General features: G+C 40.5%; 1 protein-coding gene across 6 annotated transcripts in view; it reads left to right on the plus strand.

Annotated features, from left to right (window-relative positions):
- PTPRZ1 (protein tyrosine phosphatase receptor type Z1) overlaps positions 1 to 22,421 on the plus strand; it is a 107,582-nt gene that overhangs the window by 12,787 nt on the left and 72,374 nt on the right. For all 6 annotated transcript variants that reach the window (XM_083698865.1, XM_083698867.1, XM_083698864.1 and 3 more), the window contains exon 2: positions 16,349 to 16,414. In XM_083698865.1, the coding sequence (XP_083554991.1) occupies positions 16,349 to 16,414 (66 nt within the window). The remainder of the gene's footprint in view (positions 1 to 16,348; positions 16,415 to 22,421) is intronic.

Raw genomic sequence — 22,421 nt, forward strand, 5'->3', positions numbered from 1 at the left:
TTAACAATGAGTCCGTAGGTGACTGTGGAGGCCAATTCTGGACCCACACGTCCTTCCTCAGTGGGGACATTGGATCCTGGGCAGGAGTTGATCACAGTGTGGATTTGCCAAGCGTGCCTTCCTCATAGCACGTTTATCCCTTGTGTTCTGAGTTCGAGTGTCTTCAAAGTCCATGACACCTTTACTCAACACTAATGCCTCACAACAAATGTAACTGATTTGTAAGAGAGACTGTACAACCTGAAGAAAAGAGACAAGGCATGTACTTTGGTGTAAACCAAGAAAATCTTTAATAAAAATAAATTTAAAAAAAAAAAATACCCCGTTACATTAATAGGATAGTATGTGAAAACACATACTTCAGGTGCTTTAGCAGGAACTAGGCTCTCCTAGCCACCGAGGCCACCTGAGCTTCAAGCTCCTTGGATCCAAGGGTGCCTCCAATCAGTAAACTTGCTCCTTCCAGGATAGTAAAGCCCTGTCCCAAACAGGCCATCTTCTTTCTTCCCAGAAGAACCAGGGAGACTAGGTTCAGATTAAGTTCACTGGCTGACCTTGAGCTAGACACTATATCTCAGCCTACCACATCTCACAAGGTTGCTGTGAGAATAAAGGGCGAGAGAATGAGAGGCATTTAGCCACCCAGAGTTCCCGGGAGAAAGAGTGGGATAAAATATAACAAATATATAAATATCTATTCATAGCCTTTCCTAGAGCTTATTATGCCACCATATTGGGACTGAAGCGGCTGTTAACATTTCCCTCCCTGTTTGTCATGAACAACTTCATTTATTTCTGTAGGGGTTTTAGCACCCCCTGTTAAATGTCTGTTTTATCACTGTGGGGGTTATGTAATAAGGAATATTTTTCAAGTGTTTTCAGGTGAAAAAGATTAATCTGGGCACTTCAGGCAGCCTCACTGAAGTCTATTGGAGTAATCTGGAATAAAAATGTAATATATAATTCATAAACCATGAACATCTGTAACCTGTTTCAAAGAAGCATGTGGCTCCTGAAACTTTTAAGAGCTACAAGCACATATTGTACTGATACTGCAACAACAACAGCGACTGAGGGAAACAATAATTTTCACATTAAGTTGTCAATTGTTCTGTAAAATTGTTGTTTACTGCACCACTGCGTCACCATTTTCCGTGAGAGTTTTCAGCGTTTGGCATCTGTTGGTTAAGGCAAGAGAGCAAACTTCAGTAGTCAGCAACTGAATACAAAATGGACTCAACAGTTGTCATTCAAGTGTTCGTACAAATAAGTTTAGCTTAGGAATTATTCTCTTTCTTCATTCACGGCCAGTAGGTCTATACAAAAAGATTCGGGGTGCTGCTGCTATTTAATTCTCAGTGCTTCTGTGCCTTTTCTGAATCATGCTGTCTGCTGTGGGATTTGTTTTGTAGGAATCTTGCAGAGAAATGTTCCTACCATGAGCCAGTAGTCTTTATTATCTGCACAGAGGGAGCTCCAGCTTTCCCCTTCATGGCAACGTGACTGCAGTGAACAATCTGCTGGAGGTTTTTCTGACTCACGGTGTCATCTCCTAGAGCGTAAGCCTCAGAGGAAACATGGGGATGGGAAAGATAAATTTATACATCCCTATGTCCCCTTGTGAATGTGTGTGCAAATGTGCTAAATGTCCCCCAAATATTCAAATGTTTACAATAGCTATACAAATGCGGTCGGTCGATTTTGTACCTCTTGTAGTTCTCAAAGTGGGATGGTGTGGTGTAGAACACTATCCCACTTCTTTTCAGGTGGATCTAAAACTATCCCATTTCCCCCCAGTTATTGTAAAACTCTCCTGGGATTGATTGATTGCATATACACCCTGCCATTCCTCCCAATGGAGGCCAGGGCAGCAGATAACAAGCAATAAAACAGTAAAAGCTTCTATTAATAATTCCAATACAGATGCAAACTGCATCTCAACTTAAAGGGCTGGTTGGAAGAGGAATACCTTCAGAAGGGTTTAATATTTAAGGGGAGGGAAATCCAAAAAGTGGATGCCATGACACTAAAGGCCTGATTCCTATATTGTGTGGAACAGACGTCCTGATAAGATGATATCTGTAGGAGGCCTTCCTCGCCTGCAGAGCATAGCCATCAACTGGGTTTGTAAGGGGTGAATGATCTTCCCAGTATCCTGCTCCCAAGTTGTATATGGCTTTATAAACCACAACCTGCTGTCTCTGACAGCTTTACAAGCAACTCTGGTTTGGGCAAGGCTAGAGAATAGAAATAAGCCCCATGGTAGCATGGTTCTTTTCATTGTGGATGCACTAATTCAAGCTTGTTAGCAAATAGTTTACACAGCTATAAAGGTGGTGAATTGATAACAGACTAAACGAAGTCTGTGCTAATTTGAAATGAAGCCATCCACACCCACCCCACCTACCCTTCAAGCACTGGTTTAGTAAGGCAGGGCTGTCTGGCATGATTCAGTAATGGGAAAAAAATAGATTCTTGTGTAATCACAACAGATGTGGAACTGGGTTCTTTCTGTTATTTATTCATTTAGGCTCAGGTGACCTAATTGATGATTACCAAAATCTGGGCCTTATTTTGCTTTTGGGGCCTCAATGCCACCTAGTATATCTCCTGTCATCATAGGAGCCAACTTCTAGAGCCTTGCCCCCCAATAAACTATTTGAGGGGGCTGCTCCGCAAAAGTTGATGGGCATTGTCATTCAAATGGTGTGTGTGCACTGTATCATGTGATAGATTATGTGGGGTAGGGCTTACCTGCACTCCGCCAATATTCAAGTTGGCCTTCACCGCTGCCTGTGATTATATGGTAACAATGAAAATGAGTAAACCCTTTATTGCTGTGATTCAAATTACCTCTTACTAGTGATGAAGCACTATTAAGAACTGGACAGGATGTGGCACAGAGAATCTAGGTGGATGGGGAAAAACAGTTGGGAGTTTGTAACGTTTGACCTGGACTTTTATTACAGACATTGGCAGGGGGTCATGCTTATTGTAGTGTTGAGAAAGGAAAGGAACAAGGTCTTCAATGCCTTGATGTACTTACAGTCTTTCTGTTTGATCTGGAAGTAGATGCTTGGAATGAGGTTTGTTGAATTGGAAGAAGAAGAACTCACAGAAAAGAAGGTTGGAAAGATACTTTTAAGTGCCAAGTATTGCTTATAAAACTCAACTGACATTCTCTTTAAGGATGAGTTTTCAACACAATCTTCAAATTGCTCATAAAACAAATTCGGCTAGGCTAGTGTAAGCAATGTACCAAATTCTTTGCATATTGGCTGGGGAATATATGTGATTTATTGCCTACTGCATTGATGGATTCAGTAAATCATTAGCTATGGGTATTATGTCACACATAGGCAAGTATGTTCCATGTGTAACTCTGTCACGTTCATATTTGTTCAAAATGACAGATGCAAGCCCTGAGGAAATGAAGCATGCTTGATTTTATACTTTGGTCAAATCAAGTTTCTGTTCCTGCAAAATAATCTATAAAAGCTATCCTCAACTTGGTGTAAGGGGGTTTAACAGCTATTTTTAAACCCTACCTTAATCTAGTCCTAGAATTATGTATAGGGCTAGATTTGAGAGCCAGTTGTTAGGATTAATCCTAAGAACCTGAGATGTTCTTCAAAGTTCTGCAAGCTTCCTTCTTCCTGAAATGCTCTGCTTTCATTAGTTTTTGGCATGATTTGTTATAATTTTACACTCCTCTGTATCATGCATATATGATTTCTAAATAAGCTGATTTTCTGTTCATTGAAGATACATGGCTTCCTGGAAAACTGTTCAGCTCTCAGAGAAAGCCTCAGGAGATAGCATGAGGAACGGAGTGTGTTGTTATGTGTCAGAAACAGGGCTAATCATCCAAAGGAATAAGCATATGTTGCCCTCTTAAAAGTCTTACTTATGTAACTATGACACCAATTCACTGCTTTTTTATTGGCTGATGTTTATAGCTATTGTGTCCCAGCTGGACTTCCATGAGGCATTGACTGTGCTGCAGGCCAGAACAATGAATCCTAATGTTCACATGATGCAGCAGCTGCAGCACGTGAACCAGAGCAAGTAAAAAAGTTCAGTTCTCTATATGTCAAGCCACCTCCACTTTGCTGTGAGAGATGGGATGTTATCACATACAGTATTTGGGTGTTCAGATGCACATCCCCCAACATTTCTCTGATTAAAATAGGGACTTCCTATTCAATAATAATAATAATAATAATATTTATACTCCACCCCATCTAACTGGGTTGCCCCAGGCACTCTAGAAAGCTTCCAACATGTATAAAAGGTAAAGGTAAAGGGACCCCTGACCATTAGGTCTAGTCATGGCCGACTCTGGGGTTGCTGCACTCATCTCGCTTTATTGGCCGAGGGAGCCGACGTACAGCTTCCGGGTCATGTGGCCAGCATGACAAAGCAGTGACGTAGCGTGGGGGGTGCAGGGGAGGGCCGGCCGCACCGGGCGCAACATCTGGGGGTTAGGGTTAGGGGGTACAAATCCACGGGTTAGGGGGCGCAAATCCACGGGTTAGGGGGTGCAAATTACTTGCCTTCCCCTGGGTGCTGACAACCCACGCTACGCCACTGTGACAAAGCTGTTTCTGGCGAACCAGAGCAGCGTATGGAAACGCCATTTACCTTCCCGCCAGAGCGGTACCTATTTATCTACTTGCACTTTGACATGCTTTCGAACTGCTAGCTTGGCAGAAGTCCAACATGTATAAAAAATATTAAAACATTAAACTTCCCTATGCAGGGCTAAATTCAGATGTCTTCTAAAGGTTATATAGTTGCTTATCTCCTTGGCTTGGGGGGCTGCATAACTCCACACCCTCCAACTCTCTGCACCCTCTCAAATGAAAACAGGGACATCCTAAGGAAAAGCGGGTCATTCTGGGATCGAATCAGGAACCGGGTTGACACTTGGAGTATCTGCAGATGCGGTACATGCTGTATATTTAATAGCTGACTGGAAAGGAGGATTTGGGGAGGTGTAACTTTTCTCAAGGCCACAGCGCTGTGACATGGCAGGAAGCACTTGACTATAGTTGCTGTCATACAAAACGATGGACTATCATGGTCCCTTCAAGCTCCATGATTCTACGATTCTATTTAAAAGTCAACAGCCACATCATAAAATGCAATATTTATGGTCTTTGTACTGCACACTGTTATATGCAATGATTGTTCCAGCTAAGGTCAACTTTTCAGAACATATTGTGGGGAAATTGCAAGACTTTGCACAGTGTTCTATGGCCCAGCAGCCACCTCTAGGCTTTTGGACAGAACCCTACCTTGGACCCCTTTACTGGAGTACCCTGAGTTCTATCTTGGATTTTGGGGTTGGGGCAACTACCTAGCTACCCAACCCCCCAGCTTTAGACTAAGAATCCAATCCAATGCCTTTTTCTGCCAAAAGTTGTGGCCATTGCAACAAAGAAGGCAACCTTCCCCCCCCCCCCCACAACAGGCCCAATGCATCTGCAGCCAAATTACTTCCTGGTTATGAATATGGTGACTGCATAATTCCACAGCAAGGCCATATATATGAGCTGCCTGCCTACCTCTGTGCAGCCACAACACAGAGAAGGGGCAGGCGGGACAACTGTGCTGTGTGCTGGAAGCACAACTGGCTATATGCCCCGCTGGTGGATCCCACAGAAGCCTGGCCCTACCGCATCCACCACCAGATCATCACCCAACCACCAAACCCCAATTGGCTCAATAAAGGTTTACATTTTGTCAGGCAATCTTGTCAGTCCCTGCAGCCAGCCGAGGCCAATGCTGATGACCAACCACACAGGTGTGCGGCACCGTCTCACACCCAGTATTGAGGAGGCCCAGCAAGCATTGTGTGTGTGTTGTCATGTGCCTGGTGCATGTCACACGTGTGATGTCATATGTGTGCTGCAAGGCACATATGCACTGTCACATCATCAGGAGGAGACCATGCATGGAGCGGATTCAGTGGCTGGTGGCTCCTCTCTCACACTCGGGAGGATCCCCAGTGCCACATTTAGCCTCCTCTGCCGCCCCCCCCCCCATTGAGGGTTCATTGCACCCTGCCAACAGATATTATTGACACAAGTTGATTACTTCTCCCTCATTTCCTCGCAAGCTCCGCCAGAGTCTGAATTACAGTGAGTGGTTTTTACATGCCAACTTGGTCACTGTATCCCAAATGTCTGGAATATTATACTAGAAACTTTAAAGCCTAGAATGTGGCTAGAATGGTGACTAGAATGTGGTGAAATGCAAGCTTGTGATAATTGCAACAGAAAGTTTTAAATACAGAGAATGACATGGGAAGTCCACCACACAGAGACTTTTTCCTGATTAAAAAATGTTGATATATATACTTCAGGGATGAAACAAGCTTTTCTAACATGAAGAAGATGCAAATAAAGCTTTTAAAGAACAGTGTGAACAATGACCCTTGTTAGCTGCTTTTTGAGTATCTGGGACTTAAAAGTGGGGAAAATATTTTGTAAATAACTAAAAAAGGCCAGTCAATGATTATAGAGCCATCTAAGAGTCACATCTTGACAGAATCTTATAAGTGGAAGCCCAGTGGATATAAGCTGGTTAATTTCATATTTTCTTTGGCCTCAGGGTCCTGTTTCACTCACTTTTTTAAAGCCTAAAAGTACTATAAGACATCTTTTAATTTAGATTTATTAATTGCCACATGAAATATTTTTCTCCTCCAAAGAAGCCATTAGGTTGCACTGTATAATGACGCTTAATAATGAAACAATAACCTTAAAAATTCAGCTTGCATGCCTGATTTTTTCCATTACATTATTATAAGCTCCATCTATTGATTAGATGTCAATAACCTTATAGTCATTTCGTGCTCTACCATAGGAACTGCCACCCCCTTTCTTTTTTTGTTGGAAATTACTTTGAATAAAAGGTACATTGTTCAAAACATTGCATTGCATCATAAAACTAAACCAATGACTTAATGAAGTCAGCTTCATAATATCAGGCATGCAAATCTAATTCTATCTTGATCCATCTTTTATTATGAATTTAGTAGCACCTTTGTTTTCTGCAGACAAGGTAAGAATAGGCTTTGCATTGCCGAGATTGAAAACAAGGCCTGTCCAGTGCTTGAATCTAAATGTTTGCCCATATATTTTTCACCTGCAATATTGTTTCAGTCACTATGTAACTCAGTGTTTTGTGCTATTGCATCACTGTGTATATTGCCAATATGCCTCATTTGGGGAATTTATGCAGTTGCTTAGCTGGTCCTAACAATCTGAGTGAACTGAGTGCTTGTTGTCAATTGCTAGCACTTATTTATGGAATAAATATCACAGAGGGTAGAAACAGTTTTGTGAACATCTATACGTAAGCTAGATGACTCTGCAGCTGTGGGTGACAATGCCAAAACGTACGTTAAAAATTACAGTGGTACCTCGGGTTACAAACACCTCAGGTTACAAACACTTTGGGTTACAGATTCCGTTAACCCAGAAGTAGTACCTCAGGTTAAGAACTTTACCTCAGGATGAGAACAGAAATTGCATGGCAGCTGCGCTGTGGCAGTGGGAGGCCCCATTAGCTAAAGTGGTATCTCAGGCTAAGAACGGTTTCAGGTTAAGAACAGACCTCCAGAATGAATTAAGTTGTGTTACCCCAGGCACTCTGGGCAGCTTCCAACACATATAAAAATAAAAATAAAAATCTTTTTACAAGGGTTTGAGATTTCCTTCCAGTCTCTCTTGGGTCCTTAAGCGAATACTTTGGGTCCAGATAGTACTGGCTGCCCCTAAATATCCCTAAATACACATGCTGTTGCAAGTCATATCTGGTTTTAAAAAATAAACTTGTGTGCATTATTAGTTTCCGGGGGGGGGGGATAAGTAAAAACCACCCGTAACCACATATTTTCTGAGTATGGTGTAAAAGAGAGGTGAGGGTCAGGATACTTGCAAGAAGCTGTTCAATTAAGTCTTACACAAGATGTGCAAACTGAGAGATTACCCCTCTTTACTCCTAAACATTTAGCCTCTGTACCACTTTTTATTAATATTTGCTGAAGCTATAGCATGGCTTTGGCATCCACGTTTCCTCTGTATGAGCGTTAAGGAAAGGTTAACTCACAGCTAGAAAGAATCAAGTGAGAAAGGTAATTTCACGGGCAGAAACCTCTGGATTTACTCCCTAGGGGTATAAATGAGAGGAAAGAAGGAAGGGAAAGAGGACCAGGGAAATGAAGCTTTCAGTGCTGAGAATGGATGTGAAATGGGGGAAAGTGGGAGGAAAGCCAGCCAGACTGTGGCTGGGAGGAGCCTATGACACAAAGTTAATAGCTCTTCAGAACCGTGTGTACAATTTTACTGCAGCTGCCCAAGGCAGGGTGTTTATGCCATTTTGAGAGCCACCTTCAGATTATAACTGCTCAAACAAATTTAAATGAAGACATAATACACCTATGCAAAGGTGGAAGAAGGGCAGATACTACTCTGGATAGGAAAAGCAAGAAGTTAGTAAATGCAAATTTGTTAAATGCATCAGTTCAAGCATTCTCTCTACTAAAAGTCACAATCTAGCAATTAATACCAAGAAGGGAACTATTCTGAAGGTGTAAATGCTGCTTGTTTGTGTTCAGTGTTTTTTTTTAGCTGTTCGTGTTAATTAGTGGCTTTTTTTTGTATACTGTGGATTCTGTTCCTATGAGGGTATATGATTAGCATAGTTACATCTACCCTTGACTTATGAAGGGTTTTCTTTTTAAGGCTTGTGATAGAAAGTAGTAATTAACCCCGAGCCTAGTAAATTTCCAGCCTTTGAGATCAAAGGCAAATACACAAGCTCCATAATTAGCTTTGTATGCTACAAAATTAGATTCCAGATGGAAAAAAAGAGAGCTTTTATTAAAACCCATGAGCTTTGTAAAAGGGAAAATGACTTCAGTAGAATAAGAGCCCCAGATTGCTTTGGTTAAGGAATAAACAAGATGCCTCTTTTATGATAATGCAAATATTGGCACCGTTTCCACATTTTGAGGCTTTGCTATAAGCAGAATATTTCTGTGTGCCTTCCAAATGGTGTGGGAATTAAAATAAACCACAAATTGCTTGTTTGTTGATGAAGTGCATAGAGGTGAATTCTGAATATGAAAAGTAAAAGGAGCAATATGAAACTTGAATACCAAATCTTGGGCTTCGTATAGGTGCATCTCAACACATGTTTTTCTGCTGCAGAACAAGCTCTTTCTTCACACATTACTCCTGTATTAACACACATATAGTGTCCAGAAGCAATATTGTCTCACCTATGTCTCACCTTTCACCCCACCTTCAAGTGGTCACCGTCATTCTTTTCCTCAAAAATTTGCAGGTTTTTCTGTTTCCCAGCAGTGAATATTCCACTAAAACAGCAACTATAGAGCTTTGTCTCCTCCCATATATGTCAAAAAGCATTATTTATTGAGCAGAACACATCAAGTACCACAATTTTTATTTATCGAAATATGGTATAATTTGAGAAATATATTATCGCTTCCATACAACTAGGTGTTATGAACTTCAGAGAAAATTACAAACCTTTCATGTTGGTTAGTATTAATAATTTAACTGGAACTTTGTTTTCAGAGACAGCGGGAAATGTTGCAGAAGATATATCAGAAAGATTGTGCTAGTAAACTATTGGCTTTGTTCACTCTGTAGACTTGTGTAAACTTTCAGAGACCTGGTGTGAATGGTTGGGTTCTGAATCTGTGTCCATGGCAATCTGTTCAAAATATAAAGGGAAGTTACAATGGTGTTAACCCATGAAAAGGGTTGGCTGTTTTCATGGAAAGCTGTCAAGACCTGCTTTGCATTCATATAGCCAAGTTAATCAGAGCAGTGAAGAGTAAAAGATTTCTATTTCAGAAGTGGCAGTGGTTGATGTTTTTTAACCAGGTCTGTGGCCACACTATAAAATGTGAATTGCATTGCTTAAATAAATTCTCCTATATTTTGACTCCAGGATCTACTCTCTCTACATTATGATCTGCACAATATTTCACCAGCACAAATAGTTAAATAGGGGTTTTTCAACCTCCCACCCCCCTTTCTTTTTGCTGTCAGGTTGAATGAGATAATTGATTTGAGACATATACTGGAAAGTTGGTGGAGAATAAGAGGGTCAGATAAACATCCAATTTTCCATTTGCATCTAATTGACATAAAGTAAAAACATAAGCATGTCTCATAAGACCAGTTTCATTCCTACTTGACTGATATTCTGGCTGTTCATCAATGTTTCTGGCATCATATTCCCAGCATGCTGCCTCATGGAGAAGAAAGTGAACTTGGGCTAGCTTGCAAAGACTGAGGCTGGGTCCCCACACTCCTATTTCCTGCACTGGGTTTTTAATCTGTGTTCACAGGATGTTATCCAAAATACATATGCATCCTTTGCTTTGTTATAAAACATTACCCTTTGATGGTGTGGTTTCTCAAACCATCTTCACAGTGATTGCAGTCCTTAAGGTAAAGACCCTGACCATTAGGTCCAGTCATGACTGACTCCGGGGGTGTGGCGCTAATCTCGCTTTATTGGCCGAGGGAGCCGGCGTATAGCTTCCAGGTCATGTGGCCAGCATGACTAAGCCACATCTGGCGAACCAGAGCAGTGCACGAAAATGCCATTTACCTTCCCGCCAGAGTGGTACCTATTTATCTACTTGCACTTTGACGTGCTTTCGAACTGTTAGGTTGGCAGGAGCAGGGACCAAGCAACAGAGGCTCACCTCATCATGGGGATTCGAACTGCCGACCTTCCGATCGGCAAGTCCTAGGGTCTGTGGTTTAACCCACAGCGCCACCCGCGTCCCTTAAGCCATTCCTAATAAAGGTCTACTGATGTGAACAGCTTGGTGGTGGTGGGGAGCTGTGAAATGCACAAGGAAAAGCACAGCTGCATGCTAAAGCAGTCATATGAACACACCCTAAGACTTTTGTAGGGCTTTGCCATGCAGATAACATAGCATGCTTCCAGATGGAGGTAAAACCCCAAAATGTAATTGAACCTGCCAGCCGACTGTGGACTAAACTGCAGATCTACATTCCATAATGACAACTGGTTTGATGGGACAGAGGGTATCTGTGGGAGGGGGGGATATGGGCTGGAGTGGGTCAAAATTCTCTCCTAGATCTAGCTGATCCTCATAGTTGCTATTTACAAAACCGTAATGGTATGTCCCCACACTTTCTCAATAAAGGTTCCATTTTCTAGTTGCAGAAAGTTCTTGGGCCTTTCCAAGACTATTTCTATCTGGCTGTGGAACATGGATAGCTTAGTGCAACACTGCTATGACCTTTCTGTTTACAGTTAGCTAATCTGAAGCCTGTAAGAGAGTGTCTCTACACTGAAGAGTTTCCTGTTTAAATAGAGGGATAAATAGAGTACAAGATGACAATTGAAGAAAGGTCATGGCTTCCATTATTTGGTTCAACAAACCAAAATGAGACTTTCTTGTTATGTCAGTACCATGAGATGTTGTAAATGTTTTTGCTGTTGTGTTAGTAAAAGGGTGACATAGTACTGAAAAGCAAAGTTTATGTCTATGTTGGTTGTTTCAAATACTGTACTTTTGTAGAGAAAAATATATCTGAGTTTTGATAGCACTGTGGCGTCCCTATAATCTTTTAGATTTTGGTTATATTTTGTATGGCTTTAGTAGGGCCTGGATAGACCCAGGACCCTCAAGGTAGCATATTTATCTCACTTTCTGAAGGTTTACGGATAGATTTGGATTGCTTCATTTACCTCTGTTTTGATTCTGTAATATTAACTTGCTGTGGTCCATGCTCAAACTCAATGTGTATTTATAAGCCTAGCAGTTGCCTGTGGGTGAGCAGTGTCGAAACAGTAACAGTGTATAGTTGTTACTTTGTCTCTCCATATTTGGTGGGACTGAAGCCACCAAAGGCATGTGTCTAGGACTGGCTGGAAACTGAGGAGTTGTGGCTGGATACCAATAAGTGGGCACCAGGAGAATCAAGATTGGAGACTGACTTGGACGAAGGTATCAGTGATCTGGGGGAGGCTGGGAGAAGCTGCAGGACAGAAGAGTGAAGAACCCATGCAGGAGGAGGGAGAAATAAGTAAGCCTGGTGTAGAGTCAGGGTCTTCCACACCTCCTCTTCCTGCCCACAACTCTCCCGCTCCACTGTCTTCCAGGACCAGGAGAGGATTGAAGTCAGAGGTACAGAAACAGATTCCACGCAGTTGGACTCTTCACCTGCTAGTGGGCAGCTCAGGTGGGGAAGATACATAAGCTGAGGTTCAAAGGTGGGGCCTCTGTCTTGTTGCAACTGCCTCATTGGGTGCACACTTGAGCTTTCATGAAGCAAAGTTCTGGAATATATGTGTGCATCATACTTGCTCCAAAATCACCCTTTGTCAATTTAAAATTATATTTCTGTCCACCTTTACAACAAGCCCTCCCAAGTTAGCTTGTAGTAAAGAAACATAATAAACACAACATCAGATTAAAAACACACATGGGGCAGCAATAAGATCAATAAAAAGTTTGGCGAAATGAATTTAGGAAGCGGGGCAAAGTGGAGCTCTTGGTGGAGAGATGTCTACAAGAGTAGAAAAACCATTGAAAAGTCTGCAGTATCTCCTAGCCTAGTTGACTTCAGTGGAGAGCCAGACAGCAGGATCTCTGAGGTTAATATTAGGGCCCTGGTAAGGTTCATATGGGTACACAGTTGGTCTTGCAAAAACTCTGAACCTAGACAATTCAGGACTTTAAAAGTTAGCATAAGAACTTTACATTTAGCTTGAAAACAAATGGGTAATCCATGAACTTAGGCAATGAATTGATTACTAAAAACACCCAGTATAAGTGGTCTTTTTCTCAGTAGCTTCTGTTTGATCCAGTTATGTGTGTGTTAGAAGGAAAATCCATAGAGGATTCTCCCAGTACTTCCTAACACATGTACATATTACAAATACCGGCCCCTGCTGGGTGTGTGTGGACTGCAACTAGCATATGCCACTAGTCACATTTTTGTTCATCAAACTGAACATGATGGGAAATGTTGAGCCTTTGTTAGATAGATTTGTAAAAACTACTATAAACTTGTAACATTCAGAGTACTACTCCTTTCTTATAACAAAATAATACATAACATGCAGCTGCGAACAGTTATTTTTTCTACAGTTAAATTTGTTTAATCAGTTTTATTTTGAGCTGCTTTGAGCTGCTTTCACAATGAATTTTGTCTGGCATACAGAGTAGGTTTTTATCTACTGGCGAGACATTCTCCCTCTAGCCACTCCCATTTAGTAGCCTAAATGCACACCATTTAAGTTTGTTTAAAAATACAATAAGAATTAATTGACTAAAAGTTTGTTTTAAAACAAAACACACTGATAGAGTATGTTCCTATTACCACAAGTGCATCACCTGCGTTGCCATATTTCTGACGACTTAAAATATACCTATAATATCAAACGAAATTTCAGTTTATGTTCCCCATGTCGTTTTGTTAATGGACTAAAATTACTTTGGACTAAAGTGCATAGCAGCAGCACTCTTCATAAACTATCTTATATTAATTAATTAATTAAATTTCTATACAGTGGTACCTCGGGTTACATACGCTTCAGGTTACAGACTCCACTAACCCAGAAATAGTACCTCGGGTTAAGAACTTTGCTTCAGGATAAGAACAGAAATCGCGCTCCGGCGGCACGGCAGCAGCAGGAGGCCCCATTAGCTAAAGTGGTGCTTCAGGTTAAGAACAGTTCCAGGTTAAGAATGAATTAAGTACTTAACCCGAGGTACCACTGTACCACCGTTTATCTGAAGATCACAACATAAACATACAAAATGATAACACAAAATACATGATAAAACCAAACCAAACCAAACAATAACCAATAACTGTCCTCCCAAAAACACATTTTAAAAGAACATAGAATGTTAATAAGACAAAGGCCTGGTTGTAGAGAAACATTTTCACTTGGTACCTAAAGATATGTAATAAAGGTGCCTGGCGAGTCTCCCTGGGGAGAGCATTCCACAAACAGGGAGCCACTGCAGAAAAGATTTGTTTTCGTGTTGCCACTCTCTGGAACTAACATGAAGAAGAGCTTCAGAAGACGATCAAAGGGTCTGGGTTGCTTCATATGGGGAGTGCCAGTCCTTGAGGCACAGTGGTACCTCTGGTTAAGAACTTAATTTGTTCCGGAGGTCCATTCTTAACCTGAAACTGTTCTTAACCTGAGGTACCACTTTAGCTAATGGGGCCTCCCGCTGCCGCTGCACAATTTCTGTTCTCATCCTGAGGTAAAGTTCTTAACCCGAGGTATCGAAAGCTGCTGCGAAGTCGAGGAAAATTAACAGGGACACATGTCTCCTGTCTCTCCCCCGACAGAGGTCATCATCCAGGGCCACCGAAGCAGTTTCTGCGACAAAACAGGGCCTAAACTTTCTAGAAAAATCAGCTTCCTCCAAGAGCAGCTAGATTAATGTGCTCCTTTCAGTTTCTCAGCTTTATCATGGAAAAACTTCCTAGTTTTAATTAAATTAATATTTAGCCTAAATTAAATATTTAGATTAATCCAGTTATTAATTAAATTAACAACCCAATTTATGGATCCTAAGGAAATTATAACTGACAGGCATTTAGCAATATGAGTTTGCCTCACTTGCCAAGCAAGAGTGTGCCATTGTAACTATGCCAACACAAACCACAGCTATTATGTCAATTATAGCTAAATATATTAATTGTTGAAACATGTTCATTACACACAAGGGAAAGTCTACAAGGAATGTTTGGAAAGGTTTGTGCTAAACTAAGCAGTCTTTGCCTCTTCATAGCTCCTCTCTCTATGTCTGCATGTTGAGATGTTCTGCCAAGCAGAACCCTGTTATCTTTTCTCCTAATGATAACTACCCAACAGAAGGTGACATGGGCACCCTTAAGCTTCCACTGTTTTTTTATTTATTTCACTGTCACTATAGGTGAGATATTGAATAAAAAATTTCCTTTATAAGTTTTGTAAATTTTCTAGCAAAACAGCTTTGCTGTTCTTCAAGCTGTCTGCTTCACACATCCGGACTTCCTGTTTCCTCTACACTTTTACCTGTTTATCCTTATTTGTTTGCACAAAGTTTGCAGGAAGGTTATAAAGCTTCAGCAGTTTGTGGAAAAATAATTTATTTGTGGAGACATTATATGACATTGGGGCACGGGTTGAGGGGAAGCAGGTTTGTTGTTTACGAGTACCAAATCAACTTCGACCTCCTTTGTAATGTTTCGTTTTTAAATCTTTAAGATGATATTTTTGTTTCCTATTACTTATTTACGTTGCTCTGAATGTATATTTTATATTTGACTTTCTTCACTAATGTTTTGTTCTGTGTTTCTTTTACTTGATGTTTTAATGTGTTGTAAACCACTTTGAGATTTTCTCTCTCTTAAAAACAAAGTGGTATGAAAATGAATAATAATAATAATAATTGTAAAACCTGAAATTGCTGCCTTATGATCAGCAATTAAAAAACCAAAAAAAAAAAAACCAAACACCCCTTTATGATGACCAATTAAACAGTCACAAAACAATGAGAAAGCTTTTGAGTATACCAGAATTATTCATCAGCCTAGATGATAAGCAAAGAGGAAGGAGTGAACCAATACTGCTTGCCCTTGCATAGACCTGTAAGATCAGTTTGGGCATCTTGGGAAATTCTTTTTATGGCACTGCCCCATGCAGAATCTCATAGTGCAGAAATCCAGAAATGGGCATTTTCTGCTGCTGCCCCTGTATTGTGGAATGCCCTTTGCTGGACCAATCAGTTGCATCAGGTTTCTTGTGAAAGCTTCTCTTTTAGCCCAGGCTTTCCCTGACCCATGACATTGGCTCTTATTTTGTGTGTTTGAATCTTCCAAATTTCTGTTTTATTCACTTTCATATGTTTTCATGCTCTTTTATACTGCTGTCTTACTGGTTCTAGGTTGCGTATTTTGAAAATATACAGCATTGTGTGTTTTTAAAATATATTGCTTTTTAGACTGCACACTGCTTGGGGATTTTTGAATTAAATGGTGCATAAAAAGCTTTTAAATAAACAGATACTGTAGGTCAAAAATTCATTTTTGCTGCATAGCCTTAGAAGAAGATTGGCTATGAGTGTGTGGCTTGCCATGAAGACTGCCTGCGCTTCAGACTTTACCACTGCACAACTTATGTTAATTACATTTCAATATTGTGTGAATATAGAACAAAGGTAGCACATTGACACTGATGCTGTTTCTTTTCTATTTTGTCTCTGTACTACTTGATGCTGACATGTTTTATTATTGCTTGTTTATTTTAGAATTTGTTTCTGGATACATTAGACAGCAACGCAAAATTATTGAAGAGGTTGACTGGTCCTATTCAGGTAAGTGTACTATTCGATATTTTATGACGGTCTGTTATTATAAATAAGCAAACTGTCTTTACAATGCAAACTGAATCAACTGAGTAAAAATGTACTCCCACATAGATTAAATCTTAGCTACTAAAAGCATGAAGAGATCAGGGAGTATTCTGTATTTGGTCTTGTACTTAGATTTCCCCTTCCTAAAAACAAAACCTGAAGTTCAGTCCATGAATGTGAAACAAGAGAGGAACTTTCTCAACTCTTTTGGATTCCTTATTGAAGACGAATGAATAACTTTCTAAAGTTGAGTCAGCAGGGGAACCAGGGGAAGTGTGAAACCAGTGTGGTTTTTATTCTGAGTATCTGCATGATAGGGATGTGCGTGGCGCTGTGGTCTAAATCACTGAGCCTCTGGACTTGCCGATCAGAAGGTCGGCGGTTCAAATCCCTGAGATGGGGTGAGCTCCCGTTGCTCGGTCCCAGCTCCTGCCAACCTAGCAGTTCGAAAGCACGTCAAAGTGTGAGTAGATCAATAGGTACTGCTCCAGTGGAAAGGTAAATGGCATTTCCATGCACTGCTCTGGTTTCACCAGAAGCAGCTTAGTCATGCTGGCCACATGACCCGGAAAAACTGTCTGCGGACAAACGTTGGCTCCCTTGGCCAGTAAAGTGAGATGAGCGCCGCAACCCCAGAGTCATCCACGACTGGACTTAATTGTCAGGGATTCTTTACCTTCTTACCTGCATGATTGTGCATTTACTGCCATAGTTTGGCTTAGTGTGATGGGTGGGCTGGGCCTTTAAGTGCTTCAGTAGTGGTCTAAGTCACCATCCTATCAATCAGAAAGCAGTTAGGCTGATGCTCTATTTCAACTTTTTCTGGAGACATTCACAAAAAAGGTGCAAAAGAAGTGACTAAATTAGATTAAACTCACAGAGTTTGGAGGCTCAATATATTGTTGGGGTGCACTCATGCTCAAACTGTCTGTGACCTATGTCTTCCTTCCTAATCTTTGTTCTGCATACAAACATGGGAGATAAAAACCCTGCTAAAGAATTATTATAGCTAGGCTTCGCACAGGATTTCAGCATGCATTCAAGAGAGGACAAAATTTCCCCTCAGGTTGCGAAGCATTGGCAGATCTACTTTACAGCTGTTTTTATAGCCTAAGGGCTTCTACTGCACACCTGCAGATCTTTTTCTTTCCTTGGTGTTCAGACCTGCAAGTGGATAATATGCAAGTGGATTAACTCATTGTCTACAGTTCCTAAATGATTAAAATCTCAAGACACCTCAGCTGAGGTGTTCAGATACAAAGCCATCTCTTGGGCATAGCCATTTCCTCTTAGGAGACAAAGGTTTCTATGCCTAGCCCAATTAAACTATTCTTTTGGACCGAGTATGCCTTTGGAGTTTGATTTGTGCAAGAAGTCCTTTTGTTCTTATATTTATATCACATAAATGTGGATATAGTATCTTACAATGTGACTGAAGAGACTTTGAAATTGTGTAAAACATAGGATCTTTACATGATCAAGAAATAAGGCTAAGAGATTATTATATTGCCTATACAGTCTCTAAGACCTGATACTTCCTTTCTACATCTCTTATTTTCTGCTTGTATTTCTTTTGCCAGTTTTTGTTGTTCCTTCTTGCTATCTCCTCAAAAAACCCGACATTTTCTAAATAGCTTCCTGACTCTGGTAATTTTCCATTTACATAAGAATTGAAGTTGATAGCACTAGCGACACTATTTTCAGCTGGTTCAAAAACACCAGACATGGTCATCACTTCATGGATGAGTGGCATTTTAAGCCGTGTCTCCACATATTACTCCAGTGAAATACACAACACTGGCCTAATAATATATTACCTTTGCTGGAAATGCAAATCACTGATAGCTAATATAGTCCTTCAGTATCATAGCTGTCAACTTTTCCCTTTTCTTGCAAGGAATCCTATTCGGAATAAGGTAATTTCCCTTTGAAAAAGGGAAATGTTGACAGCTATGTTCAGTATGCGAGTGACCTCATCAAACTACACCTGTTTTGTGTTACCTTATGAATCCTTCCACCTGAAAAGTGCAGGTTATGGATGCCTGCCATATATAATCAGGAAAGCTATTTCACAGAACAGGGGCATCATAATCCTTTGGTGTGGTATTTTGCTACTTGAAGCAGGGTTCTATGTATCTTGAAGGTACAGTCCATAAGCATGCTAAAAGCCTACCAACAAGGGCAGCCCCCCATATGAACTGACCCAGCCTCTGCAGTCATAATCTGAGGCTCTTCTTCATGTTCCTTCTCCGTGAGAGTTCCAGAGGGTGGCAACATGAAAATGAGCCTTTTCTGCAGTGGCTCCCTGTTTGGTTAATGTTCTCCCCAGGGAGGCTGGCCGGCGCCTTCATTACATATCTTTAGGCACCATGCAAAAACATTCCTCTTCTCCCAGGCCAGGGGTCTGCAACCCGCGGCTCCGGAGCCGCATGTGGCTCTTTTACACCTTTGCCGCAGCTCCGGGGCGGATACTAGCGAGGGGAGGAGGCGCATTGTGCGCCCTGATACTCCCCACTGTGGCGGGTGCTGTACTGGCTGTGACGTCGCATGGGGGCGGTGCGTGCATTAGTCATGCACCCTCCCGACGTCACCTTCCCACCCGCCCGCTACATTGTAAGGGGCATGTACGCTGGTCACTGCATTGAAGGGGAGTGAAGAACACACACACAAAAAAGGTAACTTGTTAACTTAACGTTTATTTCTATAAGGAGGAGTAATTCTGAGGGGTCAAACAAAGAAATAATATTAAAAAGGGACAAAAAAGTTATTTTTATAATGATGAGTTTTGCGGCTCCCAGCAAACGGGTCCAAGTGGCTCTTTTTGTCTTAAAGGTTGCAGACCCCTGTCCCAGGCCATGGGCTAATTGAACAAACTGTGGCCTTTTAAAACTGGAGGAGGGTATAATTGTTTGTTTGTTACTATGTTATGTATGTTTGTGTTTTTATATTGTAAACCACTCTGCAACCCATGGACGGAGGGCGGTATAGAAATCTAATAAATTATAATCCTATTATAGAAAAGTTGAGGCGGAGCTGAAGTTAACCTCAGTCTTAGCCAAAAACCAAGGGACATAAGAGAAACTAAAGCTTCTGTGACTGTTATAAAAAGTTGTGTTTTCCCATGATTACTGAGGCAGTGTAGCTTTCACCAGAAGCTTCCTGCTTTCTTATGCAAATAGCATTTAATTTGTCTTTCTTGCTTAGATACAACAGGAGGTCATGCTTAGGTTTTTGCTATTGAAACAAAAACATTGACTTTCTTGCCTTGTTTTAATTCAACTGAATACACAGCTGATGTTCATAGAATTGGTACGTTACAACTTGTAGATGCAATTATAACCAGTGGTCTGATAAATTCTGTGAAATTCTACCAAGTGTCAACAACTGAACTTTTTAGGGAAGTGCAGGAAATACCACAAAAGGAAGCCAACCCTTTTAATTCCATATTACTATATGGCTGCTAGCCAAACCACATGTTTACTGGATTGTGGTGAACGTCTTACAACCTCTTACAACTGTGAATGGTGTTCTCAACCATTAATGTATTAGAAGAAAAGCTAACCTTCCAACTCCTATAGCTGAAAGTCAGTCACCAAGTTCCACTTGGTGAAACTGGATAGTTTCATTTCTTGCAAATGGAAGTCAAGAGCCTAGGGACATATCAAATCAGGACCAGCCCACCCATGAGGGGACTTGTCCAAGAGCATGTTCTGGAACACGTGCATCCTGGTTTTGGGTTTCCAAAAGTTGGACGGTATGCCACCTCTCACATGCACACCATGACCCTGATCTAGGTCATCCATCCCCATGGCTGTTACATAAAAACAACAATGATCACACAAGGCTAATGATATGATTGATGACACATCTAGTTTGCCCCGCATAACTCTTTAAAACTGCTCTCAGTAAGCAACTTGACTTACAAATAGGCCAGTTATAGACATTTATGCATTGATGCTTTTGAATTATGGTGCTGGAGGAGACTCTTGAGAGTCCCATGGACTGCAAAAAGATCAAACCTATCCATTCTTAAGGAAATCAGCCCTGAGTGCTCACTGGAAGGACAGATCCTGAAGTTGAGGCTCCAATACTTTGGCCACCTCATGAGAAGAGAAGACTCCCTGGAAAAGACCCTGATGTTGGGAAAGAGAAGGGGACAACAGAGAATGAGATGGTTGGATAGTGTTCTCAAAGCTACCAGCATGAGTTTGACTAAACTGTGGGAGGCAGTGGAAGACAGAAGTGCCTGGCGTGCTCTGGTCCGTGGGGTCACGAAGAGTCGGACACAACTAAACAACTAGACAACAACAACAGACATTTATGCAAAACTATAATTTTATTACAGTCATCATGCAGGACAAAAGAGCAATTCTATGCACTCTACTTGAGAGTAAGCTCCATTGGGACTTGCTTCTGCTTAAATAAACCCCCCATGCATAGGGTTGTGCTGTACCTCACAGATTTCATTTCAGATCAGTGAAGCATTTAATTCCACCGTCTGCCAAACATCCCTGAAATAGTAGTTAAAATATGTTTTCAGTTGTCCACAGTTGTTAAATCACGAAGCAAATTAGGAAGTGGATGTCACTGTCCATTAATCTCATGAAAACTATGTAAGAATTCTAAGTAATGTAAGTGGATTCTATATTTGTAAAGCAATGATCATCTTTAAAATACCCCTAGCTAGCAGAACAATGGTGGCAGGGGAACCCTGATAACTTTTCGTCTTTCAATTTAATTCTGTACAGCAATCCACAGTACTAATTACATTTTTGAATGCAACTTTAATCTTTCCTTCTGTCTCACAAAGTGTACCAGAAGCATTTATTAGATTATCTTAGACAATAATTTGCTTTCAGTGTTTCCCTTTGTTATAAAACATTTATGTTCTCAGTAGAGAGTTCAGCAGCTTGCTTCCATATTCCAGAAAGCACAAACCATTTTGCTAGTGATATTCTGTACTTTACCTTCTCTAGGTATATATATATTTTAAAAAATGTGAGAATACATTTTCTCACTTTTCCAATGCTAAAGTGTTAATTGTAATATATTATGAAATAGAAGCGTTAGGTACTTTGGCTTCAAAGCTATTTATCGGATATATTGGACAAGAGACTTTTGTAGTTAAGTGATGCATAAATTATTTATTTAATCCTCACAAAGCACTTAATTTTGAGGAATGATGAATTTGTAAGGCAGCTGCAAAATCTTTTTATGCAACGTTATCAAGTCTCAAGGCATAGTATAATCCAACTGAGAAGATGATTCACACATACTAGGTTTTAAAACCATGATAGCACTTGCAGGAAAAATGATCATGTAATAGTGCTACAAAAATATGATAGGACACAGTTTTGGTAAAATGAATCTTATGTTTCTGCTCTTGACAATTTAGTCATAATTCTGAAGGAGCTATTGTAACAAAAATATGTAAGAGGAGATATAATAGAAACCAAAATAGCTTGAAGCAGAAAGAAAATATACACTTAGTGTTGGTACAAGAGGTGAGGAGGCGAGGAAAGTAAGTATAAAAGGAGAATACCTGGGTGGCAAGAGCCAAGGTTGGGGCAAGTACTCTTTGGTGAGAGAACCTCAGCAGAGAGTTAAAAAACAAAAAATATGCAGCAAAGTAAATATAGGCTGTTAGACCTTTAAAATATCCACTTGTGTGTTCCAAAACTTCCCTCTTTCTCTAGAATAGGGAAAGACTACACATTTTTTGATAGAAAAATATCTACCTGCATTTATAAGGTGTTCTTATATGTAAGATGATGATTAATAATAATAATAATAATAATAATAATAATAATAATAATAATTTATTATTTATACCCTGCCCACCTGGCTGAGTTTCCCCAGCCACTCTGGGCTGCTCCCAATCGAGTGTTAAAAACAATACAGTATTAAATATTAAAAACTTCCCTAAACAGGGCTGCCTTCAGATGTCTTCTAAAAATAAGATAGTTGT

Source organism: Podarcis gaigeae (genome assembly GCF_964106915.1).
Source record: "Podarcis gaigeae genome assembly, chromosome: 10".
NCBI lineage: Eukaryota > Metazoa > Chordata > Lepidosauria > Squamata > Lacertidae > Podarcis > Podarcis gaigeae.